At 46.6% G+C, this 25,371-nt stretch overlaps 1 protein-coding gene across 3 annotated transcripts in view; it reads left to right on the top strand.

The window, feature by feature from the left end:
- The first annotated feature begins 2,105 nt into the window (after window positions 1-2,105).
- The window catches only part of ESRRB (estrogen related receptor beta), a 42,070-nt gene continuing 18,804 nt past the window's right edge, over window positions 2,106-25,371 (top strand). The window contains exons 1-2 of one of the 3 annotated variants that reach the window (XM_059819571.1): window positions 2,106-2,515; window positions 13,359-13,475. In XM_059819571.1, the coding sequence (XP_059675554.1) occupies window positions 2,119-2,515; window positions 13,359-13,475 (514 nt within the window). In that variant the 5' untranslated portion in view covers window positions 2,106-2,118. The remainder of the gene's footprint in view (window positions 2,516-13,358; window positions 13,476-25,371) is intronic. The other 2 variants (XM_059819573.1, XM_059819572.1) reach the window with 2 other exon arrangements.

The raw sequence follows: 25,371 nt of genomic DNA, 5'->3' as shown, positions 1-25,371 counted from the left end.
GGATGCAGGACTGTGAAGCTGCTGCATATCAAACATGTACATTCATATCAACAGACACACAGATGTGATATATATATACATGTGCACTCCAGTCTTGCTGTATTACAGAATGTTTTGTCCTGTCCTGACGGGTTTGACCTCTTGGCAGAAGGAGTTGCCGCAAATACCAGGTAAATAGGCTGAAACTGAAATAGAAATAGAAATTACCCACATGACCATGGTATGGTAACTTGAAACCAGCAGAGCTTCCAAGAAGAAAAGTCAAGCATCCCCAGTCAGTCAGGATTCTTTGGACATGTCATCAGGAAAATGCATGTATTTAGGTTTTCTTAAAAGCCTTTGACAAATTATCTTGCTGAAGGGAAAATTTAACCTCTCAGGTTAATACTATTATCAATTTAAAAGTGTCTGAGACAGAAAAGAAAGGGTAGAGGTACCCTACCCAGAAAAGAAAGAGAAGTCAATTTTCAGCATGATGAAGGTTAACACAAATCACCCACAAAGATCAGTGTTGTGGTGTTTGATCCATGTGTTAATGATCTGGGAAGTGGGTGAACAATGAGACTCTGCAGATGACATCAAATTATCAAGGAAGACTGAAGAACTCCAGAGGATCCTAATAAAGCTGGGTGCATGGACAGAACACTGGTAGATGAAATACACTGTTGACTACTGCAAAACATTGCACACCAGAAGGCATTAATTTGATTTTTCATACATCTTAATGGATTCTAAATTAACTGCAGCAACTCAGGAAAAGATCTGAGGATTGCAGTAGGTAACTTGCTGATATTCTCTGTTGAAGAAATGGTAACAATTTAGATTTTAATTTAAAGAGAAAAAAAGCAAACTATGTAAGGAGTTATATAATAGATAGGCTGAAAATAACATTGAAAATATGGTAATGTCAGTAGGTAATTGATGGCGTGCCTTTGTCTTGACTACTGTCCAGACCTTCAGCTGGAGAAGTGATGGAGCAGTGCCAGTTTCATGCTCCTGATGAGCTGGCTCACTGAACTGTGTTCTGGACTGAACAGAAATAGCCAGACTAGAGGAAGTTCAGAGATGGATGATGAAGCAGATAAAAGGTCTGCAAAAACTTCTGCGTGAAGAACAATTACATAGATAATGAAGAGCTGAATGAGGAGAACATGGCAAAAGTACATTTCTTGAGAAGGAGAGTCAGCAGATGTTCAGGGAGCCTAAAAGGCTGCAAATACAGTATGGGCAAATAAAAGTGGGATTTTTTGTTTGTTCATACACCACACAGCTAATCCCTGGAACTCATTGCCGTAAGATATCATAAAAATTAACAGTGTTCTAAAAAAAGACTGAACTTTTATATAAGGAATAAGACTATCTGTGACTACAATAGATAAGAAGAGCTTGCAAATTTGGTAAAGATGCAGTCCTTTCCATATACTTAAGAGCATAACTCTCTCTCTAAGAAGTGGGAATTTAGGAGAAGTATCTCCATGCAAAAGTCTTACACTAGTAAATAGAAGAATGGTTAAGATTTAAGATTAAGCTGGAGGAAACTTTTGATCAGATTATTTTCCTTCAGTTTCTAACCTCCCTTTTTAGTGACGATAGTGAAGCAGGGGGGGAAGGAATCCAGCATGAAAATTCATCAAAGACTTCTGTATTACAAATGAAAATCCAATCTGAGCAGGTTCTTCCTGCAGGGTCTGCTAGTGAACTTTTTACTTACAGCCAGGGCAGCGCATCCTGAACTAACCAAACATCTTTTTCACCTGGCCTGCCACAGACAGGCTCATTTCTTTCTGCTGTCCCAGGGGTAGGTTGTGCCTCATCAGCACTGATGCCCCCTCCCAGCACTGCAGCCTGTGAACAGCCTGAAATTGTGATCTACACAAATAGCCTTGACTTTAGTCTTGTGTGAGTTTGTGGGGAGTAGGCATGCTGTTCTTAGTGAGTTGTACTGATATTCACGAAGGAGAAGTACCTGGGGCAGGGGGGAGAGGGTTGAACTGCCTGAGCCAACTGGAGTTGGACTGAGGTGGGAAAAGGAGGGCTCTCTTTTGACCAACCTGGAGCCAGGTTTGGCCAGGAGGCCACTGAGTGCCTTTGCTCTCTCCCTGCAGGCTGCTCAGCAGAATGGCCACGGAGGAGCGGCACCTCTCCTCCAGCTGTGGGTCCTTCATCAAGACCGAGCCCTCCAGCCCATCTTCTGGTATCGACGCCATCAGCCACCACAGCCCGAGTGGCTCCTCTGATGCTAGCGGTGGCTACGGCATCACCATGGGTGGTCACCCCAATGGCCTAGACTCGCCACCCATGTTCAATGGCACGGGGATTGGCGGTGGGTCCTGCCGTAAGCGTTATGACGACTGCGCCAGCGCCATCATGGAGGACTCGCCCACCAAGTGCGAGTACATGCTCAATGCAATCCCCAAGCGGCTGTGCCTGGTGTGCGGGGACATTGCTTCTGGGTACCACTACGGCGTGGCTTCCTGTGAGGCGTGCAAAGCCTTCTTCAAGAGGACTATTCAAGGTATGGTGGGAAGGGAGGGAAACTGAGACATTCACTCCATAGCAAAAAAGGGAGGCGGCCCCAGACATTGCTGAGACTGCAGTGTTTCCATGACGTATAAAAGGGGGCAAAGGAGGGTGAATGTAATGCACCTAACACTCTATCCTTTTGTATGCCTCTTCTCTCCTCCTGCCGAGCTCTGGTCCTTCCAAATCAACCTGGACATGAAGTTAGGCTTTGTGGTGGCAGGAACCTTTGCCAAGTTCCTAGCCTGGCTGGCTACCAGGTCTGGGTACCTGGCCTACTGGATCTTCTCTGCAAGTGGCACTGATACCCTGATAATGTGGCTGCTAGTGGAGTGAGGCTTGGAAAGGAAATGCTTTACACTCTAGAGGTGGTTTTAAGACCCATTTGAAGAGTGGATGCCCCTGCCTAGAGATGGCATCTCTTTAGACATGTCTGCACCTTGAGGTGAAAGCTCCAGCATTACAGGAGTAGAGAGGTTCTCACTCTGTCCTGCCAGTCTTAATTTGTGGCCATGGACTCCATACAGACCTCACCACAAGGCTGGACAGGGCACTTGGATGGGAGTCAATACTGTGGTCCTCTTTTTCAAGCTCCACCAGCCCTTTTCATTAAGACGCAACCTCTTTGAAAATAAAAAATTTAGGCACTGAAGGAGATAGAGATACCCAGTTTTTGTCAGTCTTACTAAGGATGAGAAATTCCTTGGGTGATTTTGAAAACCTCAGTGCACGTATGTGTGGATGAATTGCAGTGCATTGCTCCTGCATGTACAATTCACATATGAGGTGTATGGCTGTGTCCTGACTGCCAAAGGTATGCTGCAGATGTGCACACACGCAGGTACAACAGTATAGCCAAAAGTAGGAGTGCATTCAGGCAAGATCCAATATCCATAGGTGCTTGGGTATACTTACACAAGCAGGCCCCATGTGAGCAAACATGCCTGGACATACAGATACTCCCTTTATTTCCTACACTCTCTAACTGGAAAAAGGACAGGATCATTCACCTTCCGGTTGAAAGTGTATTGAGTTTACCTAACCATAGTGGGGACAAGTGTCCAGTGAGCAAGCAGCTGTGTGTGTACTTGGCTGTTGGCTGGGGTCAATCCAGTACACCAACACTTCCTTGTCTCCTGTGAAGTGAAAGAAATGCACATGTTGGGATAGCATTCATTTTATTTTTGTTCATTGAATGGACCTGATTACACTCTGCCACTGGGGATGTTCAACTCTGGAGTGGACAGAGCAGTACAGGGTGCAGTTCAGCTGAGGTGTCTGCAGAATTCACTGTTTCTAGTTTAATTTCTTAGATTCTAGATGTCTCTCCTTACTATTACCCAACTGTGGAAATAATCACTCTGTATTGCCCCACTAGCTCTTTCTCTTTTATTATGCCATGTGGAAAGCATGGCCATCTCTAGGGCATTGGCCTGTTCCCTGGCAGGGTTTCTGTGATTTGTCATTGCTGAATATTCTGTGATTAATGTGAACTTTTACTCGAACTTCTGACTGTCAGCACTGACTCTGTCCTTCCTCCAGCACTTGGACCCATTCCCAGTGTTTCTTTTTGGCACATTCAGGTGCTAAAGGAGGGACAGGGTAGTACTCTGAAGCAAAGCCCTAGGGTCTCCTTATATAGGAAGAGAGTGAAAAACTAATCCAGCATTGGGAGTGATACTGGAGCATCTCTGTGGCAGAGCAGAAGAGAGGCCTAAGTTGGAGAGAGAGAAAAAGACCTAGGAACTTTTGAAGAGTTTTCAGAGAAAAATCAAAAGAAAATGATGCAGGGTGACAGTAACTGGAACCTGTATTAGCCTGGGTGATATGTCAGCTGACTTAATCCCAAGAAGGGAGAGCGCTTCCTTCCAACCCCCTCTCCCCAACACAGCCATATTCTCCCTGTGGCTCCCTAATTGATTGCCTGTTAACGTGTAACAGATGGGGGAAAGGAATAAGCAGAGATTTCTCTCACCTTGTCATCAGCTTGGGCTGGCGACAGAGGTACCAAAATGCTTTTATTCACAAGAGCGGGAGAGTTGAGTGTGGTGTGCCCAAGGGTGAACAATTTAAGCTATGGAGCTGAAGACTGAGCCCAGGGGAGTGGGCAGCAAATAGAGCTGCAGAGTTTGGTTGAGTCAAGAAAATGCACCATTCCCGGGGTTCTGCTGCAGTGCATGTGATATCCAGGCACAGCCCTGGGTATGCAGGGGAAAAGGTTTTAAGGATCACGTAAAAGAGATGGCAAGTCGCAAAAGCATTTCCAAAAGGTGTTCATCCTGTAACTCTATTACGTTCAGTAGATGTGTTAAGCATCTAACTGAAGAGGTGGGAAAATATCCATCCAGGCTGTCTAACATTGATACAGGGTGTGCAGAAGTGTATGTTAAAACAATTGCATTCCCTGCTAGTATCAAAAGACTTGCCATGATTCTGGTGTCTGGGAATGGCGTTAACTCAATGGTTTGATCACAGAGATGGAGCTACGACCCCAGGATTTCCCAGCTGCTCAGGAGATGCAGTAGATAAAATCATCATCAGACTTTTGTGGTCTTGGACCAGCCACTTCACTTCTCTCTGCTTCAGTATTGAAAGATTAAAAACTAATTACTATTATGAGAGTACTGAATCTGGTGGCCCTACGTTTGTTAACTTTATTAAGTAATAGGTGTGCACGCTGCTATAAAATGGCTCTAAACCTGTCCTGAGTGATTAGACTCCTGCAGGCCTATCTAGATACCCCTGATCATGAAGCAGAGCTTCATGCTAAGTCTCCCCCTTAAACTACCTCTTTCCCCTGCTACAAATGACCCCAGTCTGCCTATTGGGTTTTTTAGCTGCATTAACTCATGTAAAACCTGCATGTCTTGAGGCAGGAGGATCTTGCAATAGCCTCTCCACTTCCACTGCTGCCGCCACAGCAGTGGGAAGAACGGACATCCAAGCTGCAGACCTTCTTTGAGCCTGACAGCTCTGCAGCTCACTTTCCCTCTTAGCCAGGTGAGGCCAGGCTGTCCTGGACAGCATGAAGGCTGTTGCTTTTCAAGTGATGGGGAGAAGATAGGCTGAAAGCCAGCATGGACATGGCTGGTTATCTCTGAGGTCACTACTATAGCTATGTGGGAGTTTTCCATCAGTAGTATTTTTCCAAAGAAAAGCAGAATTTTTACCAAGTCAGATTTCCCCAAGGAAATTTTTGATGATAGGAGGAAAAAAGGTCAGGAAAATCCAAACCACTGATTCACTTCAAGCTGAATTGGAGTGGTTGGTTTTATGAACTAAGCCAGGATCACACAACACATCCTAACCTGTCCCACAGGTTATGGGGGGGGGGGGGGTCACACCTGTGACCTCTCTCATGTTGTGTTACATGGCCCAATGGAAGGATCAAGGCCTGGAAACCTGTGTGTCATTTCCACTTTGCAGCACTGGCAGTGCTTGAGATGGAAAGGCGAAAACCTGAGATGAGATGACAGCAGATGTCCCTGGGCTACAGGTCTTTCTCTCTGAACATGTTATTTTGACCACCAGGGCTGGACTTCCCACACTTCGAGGCAGAGTCAGAAATTCTGAACTGACTTGAAGCATTTTCGGTCAGCTAGGCTGTCTGACAAAATTTTAATCCTATTTCTCTATCATTGTATTGCTTAGTGGGAACTGTGCTTTGGGTCCCCGTTATATTCTAGAGGCAGTCTGCATTTTTACCCCCATGATGCACATGTCCTCCATGAAAACACGTGCCATGGGCATCACCTGACTTTGTGAATATTGTGATTTGAAACTATGAATTTCATAATAATTGAATGCAATGGAACAGGTTTGTTACATGAAAGGTAATGTGTTTTGGATGTTTCTGAATTAAAACTTCTAAAATTTCTATTCTGTATAAATCCTAACTAATCCTTTCATCCAAATTTAGGACAAAGACAAATGCTGCATTTCTTACAGGATACAAATTCTTAATCTAACTCTATTCCTTCTTTTAATAGTTTGCTCAGTAGATAGAGCATTATATGTCAATCAAATATATTGTCATTATCTTTCGTTCATCAGTCGTTACAACTGGTAGGTCCTTTTGCCTATTCTGAGTATTAACTAGTAAGTGCTGTGTAACCATATAAGCCCTTTATTATTCGACATATTCATGACTATAACTAACCTTCGTCTATTTTTCATCTCCAAATAGTGAAAATTAAGGCTATTTCTAAGATGACCCATTAATACAAAATAAAAGCTTAAAGCTCAGCAAAATAAATCTGAATTAAGATTCCCCTCTCTGATCTTTGTGAATGATCTCATTGTGTGCTTGGAATTCATACCCATAAGGTAATGCAACAGGACTTGCAAGGAGTGATATTGGGGAGAACTGGTTATTGAAGAGTCGGAGAGAAAAGACACATTTACCATCATCTTCTGAATAGGCAGGTTATGTATCTGACAAAGTGCCTGCACCTGTGGATTCCCTGCTTGAGTCTTGCAAGCTTCAAACTCAGTGAGTATAGCAATACAACTGCTGAGCTGGGATGCCCTTACACCAATAAGGGTCTTAAAATGTGGATAATGCAGCTCAGAAGACTTGTAGGGATTTATAACAGGCTTGTAACAAAATCCGTAGTCTTCTAGGGCTTCCTGGTTACCATTATGGTTGTTAGAGTGGCTCCTGGGAAGGGAGGAGCAGTTGAGAGAGTTTGCTCATTTTCCTGAGCAGAAGAGCATTACCATCCACAGGATCAGCAAAGGGCCTGTGAGATGCAGAAAGGAGGTTTTGTGTCCCTACTACATAGAGGCCACAGCAGCCAGGCACTGTCTCATTCTTCTCTCCTTTGCAGAAACGTGCCTGCTACTTCTCAGGTGGGAGTTCACAGCCAAAAAACAGGAGATGTTCTGAACTTTCCAAAAAGTTTTGAAGCATAACCAGGGAAAGTGCAGTATTCCCTGGATCTAGTGCCTGAGTGCTGCTTACTATTCATAGCTCTAGCATTTGGATTCAGAAAACCATCCCAAGTGCAACTCAACTCTATTAGACTTGTGTTTTCTTTTTGCCTCACTGCAACTGTACAGGGAACTCTGTGCAGAAGGATCTTTTCTGTGGAACTTCAGTAAAGTATTTCTGTGTCAGAAACCCTACAGATAAACTTGCTGCCAGTAGGTAGCCCCAGGGCCCGTCTCCTGCATCCTCATGCAAGCAGGAGGCTGATTTGAGTGAGGTTGTGTGAAATGCCCAGGTCCTTTTTCATGGAACAGGAGCCAGGTGTGCCACCCTGAGGAGGCCAACCTATAGCTACCCCCTTTTCCTTTCATGGTGTCAAGAGTCCTGAAGCCTTGGTCCTCACATTTCTGTTTTTCTTATTGTATAAGCCACATGAAGTAAAATTTTGGTTAATCCAAGCACTAGGGCTTATCTCACCTGCTTTTCCAAAGGCTCATTTTCCTGCAACTGATAAATGTGTACTATGGTTGGGAGTTTTTTGGTTTTGTTTTTGGTATTTTGTTGGGGGGGGGGGTGGGGGGGTGGGGGGGTGGTGGTGTAGGTTTTTGTGGTTGTTTTGTTTTGTTTTCTTTCCAAAAATAGGAGCCTCTACTGATGTTTGTATATATTCAGGCACCTAGATCAGGTACATGTCCCTGGAAGCATAGGACAGCCCTGCTGAAAATCAGGTCACTTATTCAAGTGCCTAAATACAGATTTATGGGTCCAATATTTGAATCCCCTTCTTTGAAAACTGTGGCTTAAAAAACAACCCCTCTTACCTCATGCAGATCATTGGTGAGATTTTCTTCTGATTTTCATAAAGTACCTCTCCTTACACCAGGACTCAGGCTATGATGCCTCAGTTAGAAGGGCTAATTTAAGCAGAAGGTAATAGAGAATCCACTCCATGTATATTATCAGTGTTCCCTGTCCTGGTGCAGGAGGTCAGACTGGTACCTGCTGAGGGCAGAGGAACTGCTGGTCTGGCACTGCACTCACCGAGGGCCTTTTTGTGGTTTTCGGGTCCCTTTTCACTGAGACACCCACATTATCTGTTTACCTTCAGAATCAGCGATAAAAAGGATTCAGGACAAAAGCTTGTGGGTGTCATGTGAAATGAAAGTGTCATCAGAGCTAGTGGCTTATTGAAAAGTCACGTTGCTTTCTCCTGCAGACTGTCCCAGTCATGCAGAATAGCTGTACCACGGAGGCATTATACTGACTGCCTGATGGTACCTTCCTAAGTCTATGGTATTTTGCAAGCAGTTATCTTCAAACAAACCAACCAAAACAAAAAAAAAACCCCAACCAAACAACCAAAAAAACCCCTGTGGGGGCAGTGTAACAGTTGTTAAAAAATTGGGATAAAAAGAAACAAGTGCATGAGCTGAGGTGCCTATGAGATGGATTTCCCTGGGAATTCCTCCTGTCAGCCCTCTGACCCCAGGGGACCAGCAGATAGTGGCACCACACCATTGGTCACAACTGCAGCATGCTGTATCAAATCACTAGGGTGAAAGACATGACTTGAATGAATGGAATTTGGAACTTAATAGCAGATATATCTGAATCTGGGTTTTTCTCTGAAATTCAGGAAAAGCTGCAGTCATCTGGTCCTCTGTTTCAGTCACCCAAAGAAAGAGATGAGGGCTGTGTGCAGCAGTGCAGAGCAGGACAGAGTATGCAAGGGAGAGGAGAGGGAAAGAATGGTGAAAAGCAATGAAGAAGAAACCAGAAAAAGAGGAGAGATGGGGGTTTTCTTCAGAAAACAGAAGCTGAAAATGTTTTAGCTTTAAAGACTTTCTTGGCTACTTCTATCTAATCTTTCCTGAGTTTCCTTGTAGAAAGGGTTTATAGAAAGGCAGGATCAGTAACCAGGGAGCAGCTTGTGCTCTCAGTGCTGTATTAATTCTGAGTTCAACTCCCCTGAGGAGCCCTGTCCATAACTTGAGCAGGAGCTGGGTGGGACTTTACTGCGTTCTCCAAGCTCAGGTAGGCATTCTCCTCTTCCCAGTTCCTCCCCTTCCAGAGAGGTATGGTGACTATGGGGTCTCTTGAATGACCAAGCTCTGGTGTGCGATTTTCAGGTTCTCCTATTATGTGTGCACTGGAAATTACGTTCCAAACTGTTTAACTGTCAAAGGTCTAATTTTACAGAAAATAGGGTAATTCTGCAGTTCTCCAGCATAAAAAACATGATCTATCACTTTAATAGTCCTTGGCTGTTTCTTAGCATCTCTCATCTAAAGGCTTTAAAGTGCAGTTAGACCTTAATGAATCAAGACTCACGATCTCCCCAGAAGGTAGGTTTGGTGCTTGTTTCATTTTGCAGACGAGCAAACTAGGACACAGAGAGGAAGTGATTTGCCCTCCAAGGCCGCATATGAAGGCTTGGAACAAATCCAAACTCTGACCTGGTCACCCACCCCTTGATTATTTGAAGCCAGTTTTGGGGGCAAATCTTGTGCCGTGGCATCAGTGAGGTCCTAGCATTTTTTTCAGATCAAATGTAAATATTGTCTAAGTCAAGGAAATATCTTCTAATACGCAACAGTTCAAACCAAGGCCTTGTCTGTTAGATTATCCCATTTTCTGCCCTTTCCTTCTGGGTCATATAATCTACAGTTCACGACACACAGAGCCTTGACTCAAATTATATACTTGCATACAGACTTGTCCATCTGCACCCTTGTGTGCTGACGCTTTTCTGCAGGGCCTTGCAGCACCCCCAGCTGCTGCAGTGAAGGGGAAACTCCCTCCAAGTCCCCTGCGCCGGCAGCCGTGCTGGTGGTGTGACCGCCAGCTGCTGGGAGGCTGCTGGAATTTCGATGAGTTAATCTCATCACTTTATCACAGGGCACTTACAGAAATTACAGGGAGCTGTGAGCAGCTCAGTGTGCTGGCAGCCAGCCCCAGGACCCATAAAAGAAATTGAGACATACACACACAAAAAAAAAAGTCAGAGAACTTTCTTAAAGTTTTGGAGACAATAGTCTTTCTTGGACAAGTTCTGCTTGGGTAATGCTGATTGTGCCTTCCCTGGTGATGTCCCTGTTTCCTGCAATAATGGTAGGTATTGCCCCCAGCTGTAGCTCTCAATCCATTCAGCGCAGAGCATGTTTTGGGGCCTGATATAAAACTCCATTTACTTTGGCAGCATTGTCTTGTATGAAGAAGGTAGAGTGGGCCTCACCACTAGCGTTTGCACCTGTAGAGAGGACTGTAAGACACAGCTGCTGGTGCTTTCTTCCTTTAGACTGGGCACAGAGTGTGGATGGGGCATGTAAGCCTATGTTCAATGTGAAGGCAATAAACATGCTGAACAGGATGTCCCACCGGTGCTGGGTGTATTTTTTCACCTGTGCTCACCAGCAAACCACATGGCTGCTGGACTCCGTGGTGGCCACTGCTTTGCCGTCCAGGAAGGGGGGCTTGCCCAGTGCCCACCTTCCTCTGGCTCTGCTCCTTTAACAGTCATGATCCCAGTACAGAGGTGCCTTTGAGAACTGCTTATTCAAGCTGTACATACAATGTGTATATGGTAACCAGTACCTACACCTACTCTGACACTACCACATTTAGTTGTGATGTAGGTTTTGTAGACCATTTCCAGTACTTTTCTTGTCAAGGTGTCCATGGGCTGGAGGCATGGGGAAGTTGGGAGATCTGCTTGATACAGTGTAGAGGGACTTTGAGCTGCCAGATGGGGGCTGTCAGTGCGTCCCACTGCTATAAGGGCTCAGTGCCCTTGGCGTAGTGTCTCTGTGTTAGGGGGGAAATTTTTGGCCTTGGGACCACAAAACATGAAATCTTACATCTCTCCAGAACTCTGGTCCTGGCATTGGTGGGAAAGGTGGGCATTGAAACTAAAGCAAAACCTTCCAAAGTGAGACCGTGTTTGAGTTTTATCCTGGGTTTGTTCCTGCTGTGTTCCTTCCTGTGTGGGGCACAGCAAGTATCTGATGATGATGTCAGGGCCTCTGTACTTAGGGGTCTGTAATGTGCTGGAGCTCTGTGTCTAGAGCAGGAGTTTGTTTATTACCTTGAGATCAAGCCTGAATCTCAATTTCCAGCTCTCTGAGAACCTTGATACGTTGCTGGCTATTGAAATTCAGGTGCTGCACAATGATGAAATACAGTCTGAATGGAAGCAACTTGTGCAGCACACTCTGCTCCTGCAGACAAACTGCATTTTGGGGGCAGATGAGCAATGGTGAGGAATGGGATGGCTGGGCTGGAGCTTAGGGGCAAGTTGCAAGTCTGTGGGACAAAACAAGAGGCAAGAGGTAGAAGGTTTATAACGAGCAGGCAGATTGCCTTTAGGCTTTGGAGGTTTTGTGCTCCAGGGGTTTCACCCAGCGTGGGCCAAGCATAGTGAGATAAATCAAGTGGTGCTTTCTTCCTTTTGAATCTGTGCTCTGTCTTTCCACTCAGATTCCCAATGGGCTTTCCAACTACTTAGCCCCAAGGTCTAATCACCACCCCCAGAGATTGGTATGTATCAGATTGTTGGTCTTTAAATAAAGGAAGGAAGGGTCTTGCACAAGTACATAGAAATCCATTACAGAAGTAGGAACAAAAATCAAGTCCTGTCCCAGTGCTACTAAATTGTAAACTCTACTTCTAATCTGCTGGTATACGAAGTCCATACTGTGTGTTCTTTTGGCTCTTACCTACACTTTTCCCTACAGCTTTGGCTGATCTCTTGAATCTCAGTTTCCTGCTCTAAACCACCAAACCAACTTTTCCATTCTTCTGAACTGACCGTAGAGCTTAGAAATCCTTTTTGGAGCTGCCTGATTTACCCAGTAGCTAGACTGCCTTAAATGTGTTCTCACTGTCAATGCATCACTGTGAAGCTTAGATTTCCAGTCCTGCTCCACAGCAAACATTAAATAGCTCTCTTCAGAAACATCACCTCCAAAGTGAATGACAGGATGGAGACAGCAGTTTCTGTTTGTTGTCTTCTAGGACTAAATAATTGTTGCATTACGCTGTGATCCAGCATAATTCCACTTACATTCTCATATCAGACCCTCGCATCCATGTTTTAGTTACATTCTTGGCTTCTAATAAAATACTATGTGACCAGAAATAAATTTGGGATGCTTCTTTCCCTGTTTTGTCTCAGAGGCAGTGTTGTGACGTGTTGTGAAGTGATCATAAATGAAAGGGAATGATGAAAGAAATGCTGATTCTCTGTGCAGAGGGATGAGAGGCAGGTGCACAAGGACTAATAAAGTAAAACTGGAAAGATTTGCATAGAGAGCCTGTGTTCATTTTACAGGACGTCTTATCCATCTTTCTTAATCCAGACCTACTGCTTCCCTGCTACCTGTAGTATGCCAGCTAGCAGGAGGAAGCAAAGGAGGAAATGCCATCTCTGAGCTCCCTCGTCCCCCAGGCAAGGCGAGAAAGGACAGATGACATCCATCCCACAGTCATGCAGCAAGATGGGCAGCAAGGGGACTGCTGCTAATGTCTGAACTGCTCCCACTCTCAGTCCTGACTTCAGAGAACAGGCCAGGTTATAAGGGATGCAGCACAAGGGATGGTGACATGCCTGGAGAAAACATTGTGCCTGAAAGCCCAGCATTGCAGTCAGCCCCTTGGATGGACGGGTTTCTCACAATATTTAGAGCAGTATTGCTTTTTTTCTGAAATGTGTTCTAATAAGTTGTGCTGGGCTCCCTAAGAGCCATCACCAGCCGGCTGTGGTCTCAGAGGATGTGTGTGTGCAAATGAGTGAGCAAACATACAGCATATACAGACTGGTGGTGGTGGGAATATCTGGGCACTATAGCCTGTCCCTGGATCAGTGGGGAGAATGTGGTTCCTGGGTGACCATCTCTGTGTTTGATTGCAGGGAATATTGAATACAGCTGCCCGGCCACCAATGAATGTGAGATCACGAAACGGAGGCGCAAGTCCTGTCAGGCCTGTCGCTTCATGAAATGCCTCAAAGTGGGGATGCTAAAAGAAGGTAAGACAGAGTCAGACTGAGCATTGTTCTCTGTCCCAACAGCACCTGGGACTCCAGGCCTTGCAGGATCTCCTAGGCTAACTACACACTTGCCCTCTCTGGCTTTCCAAAGGTATCTTTTTACAGGCTTTGTAAAAGAGTCAGGATGGGTAGTGACCAAGAGGGCAGTCCAGAGAGGAGAGTGGTTCTAGTCAGTACCGTCATGCTAAGATACTACTTCTAGCGCTTGCAAATTTGACAAATAACTGGAAACTGGCTGTGCCAGACTGTTTCCTTTCCCAAAGGAACCCCAGGCTGGAGGGTGTTGCTCTTCTTGCCCCCCAGGTCATTTTGCAGTGTTGGGGAGGAAAGGCTCTTGTGTGATCATGCCTGGGTTGGCTGGGCTTCGTAAGGGAAGGACGGAGTTAATGCAGAGCTATGGCACAGTGTGCAGTGAAGGTCTGCCCATATTCCCACTCAGGAGATTTTCTGAAGATGGTGGGTAGCACAGGTTTGTCTGGGAGCTGTGGGTCCCCTGCCCTGCATGCTCAACCTGCGTTGTGCTCAGCCTATTGATCTGTTCAGCACTCTCTGAGCAGTGTTCAGCTTCTCTCTTGTGCTGCTTTTCCTCCCCCCACCCCCTCCCCAGTCCTCATCCATTCAAGGTGAACCACAGGGAATTCAGTCGCAATTAAACACATTCTTATGGATTGAGTTTAAAGCTTTGTTTCCCTTGGGTCCCTCTGGGAGAGGCAGCAAGGGGAGGAGGGGAAAGGAAGGAGAAGCTTGTAACCCTCTGCATTGCTGTACCTGGCAGAGCATAGTCCCCTCAGTTTAACCACAAGGAACAGCAGCTGGCTGTGGTCTGCGCAAGTCCAGTATGCTGGAGCCAAGATGCCAGCACACAGCTTGCTTCCAGGTTATACCATCATAGGAGCTGGTGATGAATTGTACAATGTCACTTGAGCATGTATTGCTTTGCACTAGGGCTCTCTCATTTCATGAAAGGCAAGTTGATGGTAGACAATGTTGTTAAGAATGTAGATTAGATGTTAAACCCTGTTCTGTTCTTTGATGGATGTGTAGTTTCTGTGGTTAAATATCTTCCTGCTAGAGCACACCCATTACCAAGGGGAGGAGACTTGTGTAGTCTGGCCCTCCCCAAACTAGGTGTAGAGATGGTAGACTCAGAGGATCATGATCCACTGCTGGGAGTGAGGCACCTACTTTTGGAGTTAGAGGGGGACCACTGGAAGCCTGCTTCTCTGCACGTGGTACTTCAGGGAGGGGACATATCCCCCTACCCACAGGCCAATCCACACTAGTGAAAATGGATTTAGTGGGAGCGCAGATTGGTAATGCGCTCTAGCCTGCTCATATGAATGCCATAAAACAACCTTAAAAGCCTGATGTGGCTCCAGTCACTCTGCAGAGCAGCAGTGTGGGTTCAGGCTCGCTGGCTGCCTCTCTCTGTGCTGCCCTGCACCCAAGCAGTTGAGCCTCTCAGAGCTGGCAGCTGGGGGAACAGAGTCACTGGTGTGTATGAGTGTGTGGCCAGGGCATCCTCTGCTTCCAATTCTGGGAGTTCGACACAGTCCAGAGCAGGGTCCTGTGAAGGGTTTTGTGGCTTAGCCTCCAAGTTGTGTGAAAACAGTTAACTCCTGCCAGACCAGAGTTAGGCTGGAAAGCAATGTAGGTTCACTCACACCATGCTGTGCCTGAACTCCCGAACCCCGTGGGATACTACTCACGGCAAACTGAAATTTGACTTTAAGGCTGCTTTTGTGCTGAAGTGTATTTAGTTATTCATATAGGGATTGATTCGGCATCGTTAAAGCCACTGGGGAAGGGTGGTTTGCTATTGATGTTAGTGTATCTGTGATCCTGCCCATAATATTTAGAGCTGTGGAATATACAGTGTAAAGATTTATTGATAGTAGTGGGATGCAAGAACACATGACAATATCAAGAGGAGCAGAGGAGACTACACTAGCAATCTGCAAATAGGGTTCCTGTGTCCTGACACAGAGTGGTCAAGTGATGTTCGGCAGGCATCTTTTTTTCTCTTTCTTTCGCTCAGTTTCCCGAGCTGAGAAATAAGGGTCATACTGCTTTGCTTTGCAAAAGGATTGCGAGGACTGATTAGTTAACTTTGTGTGAAGCCTGGTGGAAGCACAAAGTATTAGTATACAGAACTCAATCAATACACATCTTTAAAAGCAAAATCCAAAAAGGGAGAAAAATGGTTTTACAGTCTTTGGTCTGCACAGAGCCAGGAGTTTCTGGAAAGAACAAATCTATAATTGTTTGACTTGCTCAAAAATGAAGAATTGACAAGGGATTTTGGATTAGAAAAGGTTCATTGGTCTTTTCCGTCTCTGATCTGTCATCCTATTAGCTCATCCATCCCTTTTCTCTGCCAGGGCAGGAATGTTCCCAGCTGTACATTTCTAGTAGTTTAACTGTTTTTAAAATTCCCTGATGTCTTGATTTCCCCAGAGTGCCTACTCTGCAGTCTCCATGCACTCATTAGGACAAGATGTGTCTTGATACTTGAGCTATGATGTTTTTCCTTTCAGTAGCTCCCCTTCCTACTTTGCCTTGGTGTACCTCTCTCTTCTTTCTTGGGTTCATCCATGGCAGAAGGTTGCTAAGCCAGGTTCTTTCTTCTGCTTGATTACTAGGAGTTTGGGGAAAAACAGTCTTGTGGTTAAAGGTGAGATCTAGAAACCAGTTCTCTTGACAGGTTGCTCCTTTATGTCCTTGCACTGGACTGGTAACTTAGCGGGGACATTTCTGGGTAAAGAAACTGTCCTTCCTCTGAAGAAGAGTATGATATTCCATTAGTACCTAATTAAGGACTTCATGATTTCTTCTCATTAAGGGAGGAAAGATTTTCCTGGTTATTGTCATCATACATGATGTACATACCACCTCCTGCCTGCTGGGCATGTGGCGTGAGCCTGTTCTTCAGGCTGAAGGCACCAGTATTCAAAGATGGCAAAAACATGTAACCATGACTTCAAGCTTCTGCCTTAAGCTTGAAAGGCTCAGCTTGATGCTGCAGGAGAGACTTAAGCCCGCCCCTTGGGGAGTGCATATGAGGGTCACTGGGCATCTTCTCTCCTCCCTACATGAGCTGCAGCTAGGTGAACAGCTGTGAATATAGCCCTTTAAGATATGGGGAGACTTCCCCTAACACAGAAGTGTAGGTTATTCAAGCAATGCTGAGTGAATGAGGATCAGGGCAGGAAGAGAGCCGATGGAGCAATCAATAGGTGTCTCAGATATCCAGGCCACTTTCTTTAAGAGAGCTCCGATCAATGCATTGCAATGAGGGAACTGCACGGACACCAGAGCTTTGCTGTCTCAGGTTCTCCTGGCGTGACGCTGCAGGGCAGGCGAGACTCGCTGGGGAAAGCAGCGTGCAGAAAGTTCTGCCCACGGAGCCCAACTGGCTCAGATGTCTGAAGTGTTGGCCTGTCTGGCTGCCTGTCTCTCACTTCCCCCTTCCATCTGGAGTGTGCCCCCAGACAACATTAATTAGCCCCTCACTAGCAGGCTCAGATAGGAAGCTGATGAATCTGGAGTCCAGGATTCCAGCAGACTCCAGTACCAGTGCCCCTGTGGAGAGGCACCATCCCCAGAAAACCTGCTGATCTTGGCCTTACTGAAGCACCAGCCTGTAGGCAGTGGGAGATGGGGCATCTTCACAGCTTCATCCAGCAGAAGTGCATGCCCCCCTGCTCTGCAAAAATCTGAGAAACCTGAGCAGCTTGTGATACTGCTGACCCCAAATGGAGACGATGATATCTAGATACATGCCTGGCCAGTGGGGATGGCCAGTGAAGGAAAGTGTGCCCTGCAACTTGCAGAGGAGAGGCATTGTTCAGAGCTAGGCATCCCTGGCTTTGGCCACCCCATTGCTTCTCTTTGCTGCCAGCACTGCCTGTCTTGTGCCCACAATGACTAAAGTTTAGCTCTTTAACTCTGGGCTCTACAAAGTAGATCTAGATCTCTGGCACTCTAGAATGATGGATTGAGAAATTTCGGTGGTTCAGCAGGTCTCTTTTAAAACCTCAATATACCTTGTCAGTTTTGGGGAGAATATACCCTTCCATTCACGCTCTAGCCACCTATGGCCTTTCTGTTCTACAGCGATTTGTTTGACTTCAAGAGGTAGATGTAATTTCAGATGACGTATGGCTTGTGTAAGTGGGCTCAGAGGTTTGATTTTGGACATTGGGTGGTTAAACATGACCTCACAGCCTTGCCCACCACACCTCTGCTGCCTCTCTGGAGTCACAATCCTGTGTGTCACCTTGCAGAACAGCACTGTGATGAGAACAGTGATGTCAGTCCTTCTCTGTGTGTCCGTGTGGTGGGTTGACCTTGGCTGGTCACCAGGTGCCCACCAAGTTGCTCTCTCACTCCCCCTCCTCAACAGGACAGGGGGAGAAAATATGATGCAAAAGCTCACTGCAAAAGCTCCAGTGGAGATCACTCACCAATTAACTGTCATGGGCAAAACTTGACTTGGGGAAAATTAATCTAACTTTTTGCCAGTTAATAAAAGAGTAGGATATTGAGAAAAAAAAACAAAACTAAAAACACCTTCCTCCCACTTCTGCTTCTTCCCAGGCTCAACTCACTCATGACGTCTACCTCCTCCCTCCCTGAGCAGAGCAGGTGGATAGGGACTGGGGGTTTGTGGTCAGTTCATAACACTTCGTCTCTGCTGCTTTTCCCTGCTCATGCTGTTCCCCTGCTCCAGTGTGGGGTCCCTCCCCACGGGATACAGTCCTTCATGAATTTCTCCAGTGTGAGTCCTTCCCACAGACTGCAGTCCTTCAAGAACTGCTCCAGCATGGGTCCTTTCCACAGGTTACAGTCCTTCAGGAACAAACTGCTCCAGTGCGGGTCCCCCACAGGCCACAGTTCCTGCCAGAAAACCTGCTCCTGCATGGGCTCCTCTCCACAGGCCACAGCTCCTACCAGGAGCCTGCTCCTGCATGGGCTCTCCACAGGCTGCAGCTTCCTTCAAGGCATGTCCACCTGCTCTAGTGCGGGGTCCTCCATGGACTGCAGCATAGATATCTGCACTACTGTGGTCCTCCATGGGCTGCAGGGGGACAACTTGCTTCACCATGGTCTTCTCCACACTCTGTAGGGGAATCTCTGCTATGGTGCCTGGAGCACCTCCTCCCCTCCTTCTTCCCTGACCTTGGTATCTGCAGGGCTGTTTCTCTCACATTTTCTCACTCCTCTTTCACAGCTGCTGTGCAGCGTTTTTTACCCTTTCTTGAATATGTTATCACAGAGGCACCACCAGCGTCACTGATGGGCTCAGCTTTGGCCAGCGGTGGGTCCATTTTGGAGCCATCTGGAGCTGGCACTGTCTGACACAGGGGCAGCTTCTGGTGTCTTCTCACAGAAGCGACTCCTGCAGCCCCCTGCTATAAAACCTTGCCACATAAACCCAGTACAGTCAGTTCATGAAAGAGTAATGTTCTGAGATCATTGGAAGAGGGATGAGGATAACAGGTGAGGTGCGATGGGACGTCAAGGCCTCTCATTAAAGAACTCATCTTTGGGTGGAAATGACAGACAGGCAAGTGGAGGAGAGGCAATGCTGGACATAACAACTATACCATACCAAGTGGAAGCCCTGCAAAATTTTTTCTTCAATGGATTCCCACTTGTATTGTTTCTAAAGCTGTGTTGTTCCACATTCTGTTCCCTGTTCTCTGCTGGCACATCTGCAGAGACCCAGATGGAGCATAAACAGTTCTGAAAAGGAAGCAAAGCTGGGTCCTTAACACCTTCATGAAATGCATGCGTGTGCAATCATGTGTCACATCAGACAGTGACAAACCAAACAGCAAAGAAAACAACCGCCTAAAAATCTCATCCAGGCACTGAGATGTCATCCATTATTCCACCAGCCTTTGAGTCTTGTTTTCCTTCTTAATAGGAATATTGTGTATTATGTTGCTGAAGATCGGTTGTCTTCTGCTCCTTGCCGGTGCTGAGACTTGTGTTCTTGGAGTCCTGCTCATGACTGAGGCCTAAGAGTAACTTTCCGAGTTGTGTGAGTGGCTTCTGTCCAGTTCCTAGCAGACATCACTGTTTGGCTTCCAAGATAGAGGGCGAAGACTGAAGGGGCCCTGGGAACGTGTTCTGTGGTAGACCAGGTATATCTTATTTCAGAAAGTAGAAGATATTTCTGGTGTCCCCCAGATCTGCATGCATTTCTTGTGATAGAAGCAGAAGTGGCAATTCCCAGGATGGGAAACCTGCACTTTATGAGGTACTTTGCCCCACTCTGAATGTCTTTGAAGGCAAGTTGTCTTCTGGCCTAGCCTCCTGGCTCTCAGGAGTCACCCAGCAGCTGTTTCTTGTGTGCTGAGGGTGAAGTCTACAAATGCAAGAAAGGAAGGTAGAGGAAGGTAGTCTTGATCTGGATGTAGAAAAGGGAGGTTCTTTAACAGCAAGAGAGAAGTTAGGCAATTATCCAGGAAAAGCATATGATTTACTTTATCTACATGACTCTGTTTCTTCCCAGAATGTATCTGCTGTGGTGTAGTAATCCCAGGTACAACCATTCCTTTCCCCAGCTTTGCTCCTTTGCTCCTAATGCATTTCTATAAGAAATAGAGAACATGTTAAAATTCAACAGGGCACCAGAATTCTTTGTTACAAATCCCCCAAGCTCTTGGACTCCTATCTGTCTAATCTAATTTCTGATGTAGTAATTGCTGGAATGTGTGAATACTGACACCACAGGGCCAGGTAGTGAAATATGAATGAGAAGTGAACAGAGGAGAGCCACAAAGTTCATTCAGCTCATCTTCATCTTAATTGTTCCCCTTTCCCTCCTGTCTCCGGTGTCTTTGGGAATACCCTGCCTCCCAGGAATTTGCAACAACCTGATAACCCTTGTGCTGCCTAAGTGCCTGCATCTCTGAATGTTGGAGGTGGTCCCCACTTCAGAGATGGTGGAGCCTGTAATCTCCAGATTTCAGAAATGTCTGTCTCTTAAATCCATGCTCCTCCTGTTCAAGACCCTAGATGATTAGGAAACCCTGTAGCCAGTGGAACTTCCCTAGCGTTTGCTCCTAACTCTGCTGTTTCCCTTACCAGCTGCAGCCAGTGGCAGATGTCATAAATGTTTCCCAAGGAAACAAATCTGTCACCCTGGGCAGGTCTGGATCTGTGATGTTATAAACTGGGTGCAGTCATCTAGTATCTAAACAAGGGATTCCAAGCACTGGCAATCTCAGAGTACTTCCGCTTAGTAACTTTGCCTTCATCCTTCACTAAAATCCAGATAACTAAATCAACAGCAGAGCTCCTTTTCAGCAACGTAACCAAGTAGAGGGTGTTTCATTTCTGTTTTCAAGTGAAAGAATCTCTCAATGGAGCAACATGTTTCCAGCAACCTCTCCCCTCTCCCTCCTGCCCCCATCCTGTCTTCCAGACCATGTGTTCTCAAAAAGATATTTTATTTCAGTGAAAGCTCAGCTGACATCCCTGCAATATGCTTGGGTTCTTGCTTCGTGCTTCCTGGGAAGGATGAGGGCTCCTCCGGGGATTCTGGGTAATTGGGTTAGTGGCCAGCTCATGTCAGGAAATTAAAAGGCAGCCCCGATCAGGTTACTGCTGCATGCGATTTAATGGCTTTGTATTTATAGAGTATTCTGCCTCCAGCTGGTGCCAGAAATATCACTATTTGAGGCATCCAAATGAAAAAAGAGAATGAAAAATTATTTTTCTTTCTCTAAAATACCCCTGTGTTTAAAAACAGGCAGGCAGCCCCCTGTCCTTTGAAACAGGATCTCCGGGTGCAGTGAGTGGCATCTTGATGTCTATATCATCCACACCCAACTATTTTCCAAAGCAGGAATTGAGTGTTTGCAATGCAGCTGGAGCTGGGCTGGGTGATGGCATGTCACAGAGCATGTGCTGCCTTTGGCAGGGCAATGATAAGTCTCCAAAGAGGAGGCTTCCAGTGAATGGGCTGTCCACAAAGTGCACATTGGGCTGATGGCACTTGTTATCTGTTTTCTGGCTGTAAGACTGGTGCATCCAGGACCCTCCCCACACCTTTTGCCATATCCAGTGGATTATGAATCTGTTTAGTTTGGTTCCTCCCATTCATTTTGAATTATTAATCTGCCTAGGTTCTTGCCATACCTAACTAAATCTCCATTCTATCCAACATGAAGTCCAGACTCCATTGATGTATACCTGTGTCAATTCAGAGAGGCATCACCTCTACACAGGTTTATGATAAACACTATGTGCATTCTGTAACCAGAAATTGTGCTTAGTGCTCTTATAACACGCACAGAAAAAAGGAAGCTCATAAAAGCTGCAACCATCCAGGGATGTTAAGACCCCAACCATTGTGCTACAAGCTTTTATGCACTTCTGACAACATGGTAGGTGAGATCCTCTGAGGTGAGCAAGAGTGGGGTGGGACTGAATGTATGTCCCACTGCTCTACAGTAATTTAAGGCATGTGCAGCAAGATTTTCACAGCCGCTGGTGACCTACATTCACCAGTGACTCAGCTGTGCCAAGATTCTCAATCCCTTCCCCTGACTCACCTTCAAAGATTGTGCCAGCCCTTGGGCTGCACGGTCTCCTGAGAGGGTCTTTACTCAGAATTGCCTGGCACAGCTGTTCTGATTAAAGAATTAAATAATAAGTGGACGCTCGTTCTTAGTGTTGGAAAAGCCACTGCTGAAGTGAGAACTTCAGGAGAGACTTCAAGGCTGCAAGGCCCAAGCAGAGTTGCTCTAAGAGTCTGGCCAAAGCAGGAGCATGCTGTGTTGGTGGCTCTAACTCCCTCACCTGTGTGGATCTCCATCACAAGTGGGCCTCTCTCCCTGCAGTGGTGGGGGCTTCTCCATTGTGTCATGTTATCTAAAAATTTGGTTCTTGGTCCATGCTTATGCTCCTCTACCTGTTACAAAAGGCTCATACGCTCTACCTAAATAGACTGAGATGGAAAACTGGGCTAGAGAAAGCATTGGTTTTACCGGGCAGGGGTTCCCTTGGTAGTCAATGGAGAGAAGTATCTGTCATCACTCCTCCTCAGGTAAGTGTCTGGCTGGTGAGATGAATGTGGAGGTGCCTGCTTCTCTCTGTTGCCTCTCGAGGGACCCCAGATACACAGAAGGGAGCTATCAAAGTGTGAAGTAAGGTGAGTTAAACAATCACACCCAGGGCTCCAGGTTCCTCTAGGCAGCAAACACCCATTTGGGGAGTTAGCTCTGAGCACTACCTCTTGGAAAGTCAGTGCGGCTGGGGCTTTGTAATCTTTTAGGTCCTCTTGTGAAAGGCATCCTTGGTCTTTTCCTGGCAGGCACATGCCTGCATCTGTTCCTTTCACACAGTGCCCCTCAGCCTGCCGCTATGCAGGCATTGCTGCCATGGGTGACATAGCCAATATACCTGCTGTCCTGCTTCAGACTGTTTAGAGGGTTGGGAAGGGAAGCAATCAAAGGAGAACATTTGCATGGACCATGAACACAGGGTGAGTGTGTGGCTTATTACAGAGAGCTGAACAAGGTAATGAGGTATTCTTTATTCCCATCTGCCCTTGAAGCCCTTGTTGATTCCTGACTTGCCAGGGTGATTGTGGGGCAAGGTCAGAGGGGCTCAGCATGGAAAGGAAGCTGTACATTTGAAAGACAGCAATGGCTAATGCTGCAGAGACACCTCTGCAGAGCTGGCAGCCATGCAGCTGGCATTGGTGGAGAAAGGTTGGTTTGCAAGCTGTGTGGGTTACGCCAGACCCTGTATGCTTTGGACCAACCACTTGGGACATGCTGCTTGTGTTTCTGTGTGTGTGGAGCAAGGATGCTTTGTGTCACTACTCCAAGGCATGTGACAGCCTCTGGTACCAGGGATCATCAGGCCTCACAGGGCTAACCTGTCCCTCTAAGTCCAGGGACTCTTTAGCCAGACAGACAGCAAAGGAGATTTCCTCTCCGACTAACATTTCATTGAAAATTTCAAAGGTGGAGCAGGCTGCAACATCCTGCTTGAACTGATACCATCTCTCTGTAGGCTGTTGTAACGCAGGAGGTGGATTTTTCAACTGCGCTGCGCCCCTCCCCAGGCTAGTTCCCCAGTGTCCCATTGCAAGTGTCACTCCCAGGCTTGCTGACCTGCACCATGCTAGTGGCTGGGTTTTTCTGGCCGTGCTGACCTGAGACCCTCAAGTCACTTTCTTGTCCTCAAGTCACTTTCTTGTGTTTCACATGAATTGGGTGATTGCACCAGTCATCTACCCGGAGATTTTCCAGGGGCTGGCCTCTTTTTGAAGCAGTATAAGAGCCTAATGGTATAAAGGGGTCTTTTCCCCTTCCCATGCTGGAATCTCAGAGTAACAAAAGAGAGCCTAGTCAGGTTGCAGCCTCTCCACTCTCGTTAGACAGAGATGCCTTTCCCTATAGTATATTTCTTTCCCCATCTTAGCAAGCCTGACTTTTATAGTCATAGCTGCTCTCTGTTTCCTTGATAGGCCTCCTCCTGGCTCACTCGTCCCATCACCACATCTTGTCCTCTCCTGAAGTTCAGAGCAAAAAGGGAGAGAGAAATTCTGTAAGAGACACCTTGGGCATAACCATTCTCCCTTCGTTTCTTCTCTGCTCTTAGCCTATGCCTTCCAGCTTCCTTGAGCAGTACCAATCCATGTACTTTAGACTGTAGCTTCTGGGGACAGGGGCATCTCTGTTAGCTGCAGAGCACCACCCCAGCTCAGACCCTGGGAGAGCAAGCAGGCTGCATTGATGCAGAAACTGCAGCTCAAGGATTAGGTGGGCAGTGGGCACAGGACCTGGCTGGTGTAGCGGGGAAACTCGGCAAAAGCAGCCCCATGGGCATTGCTCCCTGGCCAGCACTTGCCCTGTGTTCCCTTTGGTTGTGTCCTTCTCGGTCTAGACACATATTGTACCATGCAAACACTGTAGCTTGGCTCCTCTGTTAGCTCTTTTGGCAAGATAGATCTTTCTGTTCCTATCAATTCATGGGCATGTGATAGGACTCGATGGAAAGTGAGGTGAGGCTAGTAATTTGACACGACAGCTGATATTGGGCCTAGACTGCATTTCCCACTGGCCAGGGCTTAGCTTCACAGAGCTTTTAAGAGTATTTTTAGTCCCCAGAAAATAAAAGAGAAACTAAACCTGACTCTGTGTGCTGTTGCCTCTGCATACTCGGCTATTTTTACTTCCGACAGACTCGGCCTGGGTCCAGCTTTTAAAAAAAGGTGGAATTATTTTACTTCCATTAAGAAAAAAACCCCAAAGCCTGATGTTATCAAGTCAGCAAGGGGACATCTGATCCCAAAGTTGTCAGGCAGACGTGTTTCTGAGGGGCATGTCAGAGATATGCAGGGAGCTTGAACAGATCAGCAGATCAGTTCTCCCACTGCAGAGGCTTGGTGCTGGCACAGACCTCTCTGCAAGAGCGCTTGGAACACGAGTGGCACCCACCGGACACTTAGAAAACTGACATCCTTACCCCAGGCAGGATGCTGAGCTGAAAAGTCCTGCACAAGTCCTGGCTCTGCCCTCCTCTCTGCTAGGTCAGAGGGGGCTCAGGCAGGCTGGGGAGCTGAGAGCGTGCTGCTGGTGAGCTGGGACTCAATTCCTATGGCAGACACCGTGGTCAGCTCCACACCTAGGTCAGACAGGGTGGCCGGACTCTTATGCAGGGTCCCTCAAAATGTAACAAGATTCAGTGAACAGCAGCACTTCCTTGCAACAGAGGGGAGTGGGAGGAGAGGGGATGTTTCGAGCACAGATAGCCTTCATTTGTGAAGAAGCAGCTGCCAGAAAGGTAGGTTATCAAGGGGTGGTACTTCCCAAACTTTGCCCTATACTGTTGCATCTTCTATTGT

This window comes from Gavia stellata, chromosome 7, assembly GCF_030936135.1.
Source record: "Gavia stellata isolate bGavSte3 chromosome 7, bGavSte3.hap2, whole genome shotgun sequence".
Lineage (NCBI taxonomy): Eukaryota > Metazoa > Chordata > Aves > Gaviiformes > Gaviidae > Gavia > Gavia stellata.
This window is presented reverse-complemented; position numbering and strand designations above follow the sequence as displayed.